The 6,951-nt window shown below is 40.2% G+C and overlaps 1 protein-coding gene across 1 annotated transcript; it reads left to right on the forward strand.

Annotated features, from left to right (window-relative positions):
* Positions 1–1,690: 1,690 nt before the first annotated feature.
* On the forward strand, positions 1,691–3,015 carry LOC128617510 (spore germination protein 270-11-like). The gene is made up of 2 exons (XM_053640648.1): positions 1,691–1,711; positions 1,965–3,015. Exons 1-2 carry the CDS (start codon positions 1,691–1,693, stop codon positions 2,874–2,876), a joined length of 933 nt encoding a protein of 310 aa, XP_053496623.1. The 3' UTR covers positions 2,877–3,015.
* The last annotated feature ends 3,936 nt before the right edge of the window (positions 3,016–6,951 follow it).

Here is a 6,951-nt window from a genome sequence, read left to right on the forward strand (position 1 = left end):
TTTCTCATTTAGAACATCAGGAGAACATTTCACTCCACACAGGCCACTCAGGTGTTTGTTCAGTCCCTTATCTCAAGACTCAACTCGTGAAAGCTTTTCTCCTGCATCTGATCCACAACGCAGCTCTATGATACGTTCTCCTCAAGTTCTCCCACATCACCCTACTGCTGCATTCCTGAGACCTCCTACTACTCCACACCACCACAGTGATCTGATGATAGAAGTACCTGAGACATGAGATATAGCCTGTCACTTACAACACTCAAGGAGCAAAAATTCAAAACATCTACTGCATCCACGTGGGGTACCTACACTATCTGACTTTGATAAGAATGTTCCACTGGTGGAACCCCTGAAGATGGTTCCTGATATTCTATTGGCTGAGTTTCACCAAAAAGTGAGGTGAGGTGGTGGAGCTCAACAGAATGACTGTGATGGAAGAAATGTACAAGCAATACAGATGTTCTTGCAGCTGGAGTTTACATATACTAATGAATGATCTTATTACTGGGTTTAACATCTGAGATAACATTCAATCTGTTGTGTAATCCTCAACCGTTGGTAAAATTGGTTGATGAGAATCTTGAGGAACTAGAAAGGAATGTCCAAAGTAAACATTCTTACAGCAATCTTACAGTCTGAATATCAGACTGAAATACGTTCAGGACTTTCAGCTCCAGCATCCATCACTGAACTCAGGATTCTGACTATGTGGTGTTTCATGTGTTCTCCCTGTATCCATGAGGGTTTCCTCTGGGTTCTCCGGATTCCTCCCACCTTCCAAAAACATGCAGCTAGGTGGACTGGCTGCAGTAAATTGTCCCCAAGATGTGACTGAGTGTCCCTGTAGAGGTCCATCAGTTTATCAGTTTATAAGGTACGCCTCCCACTCAGGTCACTCTGTAGGTGTAGAATTACTGACTGTAGTCCAGCTGCTTCTCTGTGCAAAGTTTTGGCACCCCTCTACACTATCAGTGGAAATGGACCACCACAGGAGCAGATATGATCTGGGTGGTGTGTAATTCTCCATCCAGCACTGACACTGTTGGGGTTTTAAACATTGTATTAAACATTTACTGCACTTTATTACAATGTTGTTCACATTAGAGACTAAAGCACATGCAGTGTGTTTTCTTCATCCTCTATCCTTCATCAGGCTCAGGCTCTGATTTGAAATGTTTGGTTGGTGAACTGTGAGCTGGGATTTGAATCTTCAGGTCCTCACTATCACTGTGTGTTTTGGTTTGTGTGAGAATGTGAACAGGGATGTCACTGAATGAAGGCTGAGGAGCAATAAATCCCTGGCAGGCGATGTTCCGGGCGGCTGTGCTGAGGAATATTGTCCAGTTCTGAGAGTTTTGAGTGATTTTCCTTCTGCCATCGAGAGGCAAGAGAGTCGTAGCCTGTCACATTAGATCCTCAGCCCGATGAGGACCTGTGAGCGTGTTTACTAAGTAGAAACCTCTAGACTCTCCAACTCACGACTCTGGTGCTGCAGCTGCGTTCCCATGGCAACAGGCCGCAGAAGTGAGAGGAGCAATGAGCCAAGGTAGAGGAAAAGACACGTTGGTCAGACTGCTTAAAAAACCCACACACGCCTTTCCTCTTCCTCCTCATCTCACAGCATCATTCTTTTCTTACTCACTCGCTCACGCTGTCAGTTTTCAGACTTCACATCTGTCTGTGGATGATGGGCAGCAAACCTGGACAGGTTGGTGTGAGATGGGTGAAGCTGAGGAGCTGAGGAACCTGACGTCTGTTGTGATTAAACCTGAGAACAGAGATGGAGGAAGGTTTCATTTGCATCAGGAGAACGCAAAAGAGTGGACTAGCATGGGGGAATTACAGCACGCTCTTCTTCTCTACTATTCACTTTGAAAACAGATATAGAGAAGGAGAGAGAGAGAGATTAATAAATGATGGTGTTAATAAATGAATACATGCAGAGATTAATAACAGAGTAGGAGAGAGCTGTGTGTGATTTCACCCGGTCACTCGCCTGCTCATTTATTCACCCTGCGTGCAGCAGTATCGCCTACATCCTCTACTACATCCTTTCCTACACCCTCACCAACACCCTCTACTACATCCTTTCCTACACCCTCTCCTACACCCTCACCTACATCCTTTCCTACACCCTCACCTACACCCTTTACTACATCCTCTCCAACACCTTCTCCTACATCCTCTACTATATCCTCTCCTACACCCTCTCCTACATCCTCTCCTACACCCTCGCCTACACCCTCACCTGCACCCTCTCCTACACCCGCTCCTACATCCTCTCCTACACCCTCGCCTACATCCTCTACTACATCCTCTCCTACACCTTCTCCTATAACCTCACCTACATCCTCTTCTACACCCTCTCCTACACCCTCACCTACACCCTCTCTTACACCCTCTCCTACATCCTCTCCTACACCCTCACCTACGACCTCTCCTACAAAATCAACTACACCCTCACCTACACCCCCTCCTACATCCTCACTTACATCCTCACTACATCCTCACCTACACCCTCACCTACACCCTCTCCTACATCCTCACTTACATCCTCACCTACATCCTCACCTACATCCTCTCCTACACTCCCACCTACACCCTCTCCTACATCCTCACTTACATCCTCACCTACATCCTCTCCTACATCCTCATCTACACCCTCTCCTACATCTTCACCTACATCCTCACCTACACTCTCTCCTACAGCCTCATCTTCATCCTCACCTACATCCTCACCTACATCCTCACACACACCCTTTCCTACATCCTCTCTAATATTTTTGCAAAACCTTCTGCTAACTGTTATATCCCATAGTACTGGTGAATTCCGGACTGTGATTGGTCAGATGGTGTTGATTAATGTTCTATAACAGCAGCTCTGACAATAGTGCAGCTTCAAATCACAGGTTTAACGCGCTTGTTCTAATACCTTTTCGTTTCTATAATAACAGCTCATTCTGATAATTCTTGTGTTATCTACTAGCTAAATGAGTATAATTTGATTTATGATATTTGTATGTATACCTCCTTCACTGATGTTTTCCTTTTGTAAAATATATTTTTAAACCTCCTCTGTAGCTGAAGGATTATGTCTGATAAAAGATGCGGAATGATTCATCGTCTGAGTCTTTAAAATTCTGCAAAATGAAGGCCGTGTTTTTCAGCTGCATTCGCAGATCCTTCACAATGATCCGGCTTTTAGTGATGTACCAGGCGAGGAATAAAAGCTAGCTCAGCTGTGTGCTCGACACTGAATCATGGCGTATACAACAGCTACAAAGATGAAGGATAAAAACTGAATTATAGACAAAAGCACAGAGTGAGAAATGGAAGAGAAATCTGGATGACATCCGTTTAATCCACAAATTTACCTGCTGCTGTGATGAAGGAAGGAAACGATCTGCGTCGCTCATTATTTATCTCTCTATCTCCAGCTTCAGCTAAAAACAGAGATGATCTGAATATCAAGTGGAAATTTGTCCCAGAAGCAGGATGGGCCGTGATTTCACACGTCTACATCTCAACGCCACACACACTGTTTCCTAACAACTAATCAATGTTCAACATTGCACAATCATTACAGAGCAGCAGAGAACTGGGGCAAATTCTGCACCTCAAACAGCTTTCAGCAAAATAATTCACTCTACCAGTACCTGACTCACTGACCTGACTCATTGACTCCTGTCTCTGTAATTCTGCTGATGTGGAAGATAAACACTCAGCTGGTGTGTTGATGTTTTGTTTTTTTGTTTTTTTAGCACAATCTCTTAGTACAACATGTCAAATGTCTCCTGATATTTCCTTCAATTATTTATAACCACACTTGATTATGAGTCTTTTTTTGAGCACCTTATTTGATCCGGATGTTTTTCTGGATGTTAGGACTTTTGGAGGAGCTCTGATTCTCCTCAGTACAGACACAGTCACGTTTCCACATCACTACCTTATTGTTTCAAAGTTAAATAAAAAATGTTTTCTTGTGTGCACACACTCAGTGACTGCGGTCTGAGACAATTAGATAAGCTTCACTCAGACATTTTTATAAACAGATGTGATTTATTAAACAATACTGAGGACCACAGAGTTCACGTGAACAGCTTTTCTTATAATGCAAAAGCAGGACTGAGTGTGTGATATAAACAGAGTCAATGCTGCCCTCTAGTGGTCGAACGATTGGCCGAATCGATTCTTCTCTCTTTTCCGGTCATCTATAAGTCAGAGTTTCACCGCTTCTCTCTTGGTGGTGGAATGAACTTCTCCTAGATGTCCGAGTCCTAGATCTGAGTCACTGGCAGCCTTCAAACCACGACTAAAGACCTACCTCTTCCTGAAGTACTTAAATTAGCACTTTGTTTATGTGTTGTTGTTGTTATTGTTGATGTTGTTGTTATTGTTGTTGTTTTAATCTTGTTGTGTTGTCAGTGTGTTTTTCTTACTATATATGACCTAGTGACCCAGTATCAGGATGTATTTATTGATAGAGACTTCTGTAACACTTCTTTAAGTCTCTCTGGATAAGGGTACCTGCTAAATGCCAATAATGTAAATGTAAATAATGATTTATTAATTAAAAATTCTTTAATCTATTCCACATTCATTAACAATTACATTGGTTAATGTTAAGTTGGTTAATGTTAGAAAAAAATTATTTACAACTTTTAAATATATCTGATTTGAGGGTCAAGATTAAGATAACAAAATTGTCAGATAAACAACAAAGACTCAAACGGCTTAGTTCAGCTTTTCCTTCTCCTACTATGATATATAATAATGTCAGGCATATTAAAGCACTAATTTAAAACACTGGTTATTTAATAATAGATCTGTTTAATTCGCAACAAATCATTTTTAAAAAATTATATTTAACAGGATAAAACAGGGTCAAAGAAACCTGAAAAGCTTGTGCTTTAAAATGTCTTGCTTATTGAGTGCTGTTAAACTGGCCGCTGGGTGGCGGTGTGACTTCAGTTTTCATTTCTTCTGCCGCAGGAACACGGGTTCTTTTTTTTTTTCTTTCTTTCTTTTAATTATGATTTCTTAGTTATTAATTTAACTGTAATGACTCAATTTTAGTGCTGAATGAACACAGAGTGTGTTTACGGTTTGATGTGATGGGTTTGTGTTCAGATCACAGAATAATCCGGATTCTTATTCATTAGTAATGACACGTGTAATAAGAACAGCAGCCAGGAGAGAGAGAGATTTGACTGAAAAAATCCTAATCACACACCGAGTCAGATGTGACCCTGTGTTTGGTGGAAACTGTTTGCATGTAAATAAAGCTTTAAAAATAAAACTTTCAAAACACGCGCGCATACATACACACACACATATGAACTGTTCAACCTAGAGCTAAATCTGAATCTGATCTGCGTCAGATACGATGTCCGATTCTGCTGAACTGGGATTATAAAACATTTCTCTCTCTCTCTCTCTGTCTCTCTCTCTCAGGTTTCAGGTGAATTCAGATACAGTATATTAGGACAGTTTGTCTTTTGTCTAAACGTTTTTGCCGTTAGTAAAACAAAATCCCCAACAAATGGTGGATTTCTGAAATGTTCAAAGTGTTGACTTTCTCCATGTGAAGGGAAAAATGTTCTCATTATATTCTAGCCTTTTGCCAAGAATGAAAACCATTAAACTCACGTTTGTTTCAGTGTGTTTTCATTAGCTTAGGCCTTTAGTTCATCCTCACTGACAGGTTTATAACATTATTTATGTGTTTGTATATTTATTCATGCCATCATTAAATCACATTTTAATCACAGGATTTTAAAATGTCTTTTCCAACCACATTATCAACATATTCTAGTATTGTATGAACACAATAGATTCAGTAATATTGAATACACATTAAAAAGTACCACTCTATATTTCATTTCCTTCAGTGAAACCAACAATATCAGTGTTATTCACTATTTTCCAAATTCATAACCAATCTTTAAAATCCAGTGTGAACAAATTCAGTAATAGTCACAATAAAATCACATTTAAAAGGTATTTAACATTTAATGGTTTATTTGTTGCAGTTGCAGAAAAGATTCAGTATTCAGTATATTCCGTATTCAGTATATTCAGTATTCAGCCTGAGTAAAGTTCTGCATTTCTCTGTCTACATTATTCCCCTGATTTAATGCACATAAAATCTATCAATGCATCTCACAACTCCAACTGAGTTTCATTCGTGTGTCCATTAAACTTGATGTTTATTTTGTTACAATAGAACATATTATGCGCATACTATACACATAATACAGTATGTGGAGTATATTATTCATGAACATTTTATACTTTATTTAAAATAAATAAATAAATAATAAAAACCTAGCCGAAGCATGTGTCATTTCTCAAAGTTCCTGTTTGATGTTGACCATGCCCACTTGCATGATGTCACATGAATTAAAACTTGTTATTTCTCTCAGATATTTCCAATGAAAGAGCTCCGGAACATCAGTTCAGACTTTCACTCATCAGGACAAAACAAAAATGCTGATAAATTCAAACACTCCTGATTTACCCCCGAATTCTCCTTGATCTATATCTCAGGGGCCATAGTGCTTAGTATTTTTGCCTCGGACCTCCAAGGTTGGGGGTTCAATTCCTGCCTCCGCCCTGTGTACAAGGAGTTTGTGTGTTCTTCCTGTGCTTGTGTGGTACTCCAGTTTCCTCCCCCAGTCCAAACACATGCTTTGTAGGCTGATACTGCCATTTCCACAGTGTGTGTGTGTGTGTGTGTGAGAGAGAGAGAGAGAGAGAGAGAGAGAGAGAGAGAGAGAGAGAGAGAGATTGTGCCCTGCTATCTGGATTGATATCTGCTTGATAGCTGGTTGGCTATCTGGATATCTATAGCTCAATGTCACCTGCTCCACACTACAACTATGTAACTACATGTGTAATTAAATCTAAACACCCTATTAACATTTTTATTCTTGTGTGTGTGTGTGT

Source organism: Ictalurus furcatus, chromosome 2, assembly GCF_023375685.1.
Source record: "Ictalurus furcatus strain D&B chromosome 2, Billie_1.0, whole genome shotgun sequence".
NCBI classification, from domain to species: Eukaryota; Metazoa; Chordata; class Actinopteri; order Siluriformes; family Ictaluridae; genus Ictalurus; species Ictalurus furcatus.

Excerpts from the sequence above, each read along its gene's own strand:
- LOC128617510 (XM_053640648.1), top strand. The coding sequence starts at position 1,691 with ATGGGCAGCAAACCTGGACAG. Across the intron at positions 1,712-1,964 it reads TGGGCAGCAAACCTGGACAG|GAGAGAGCTGTGTGTGATTT; the intron begins GTTGGTGTGAGA and ends ATAACAGAGTAG.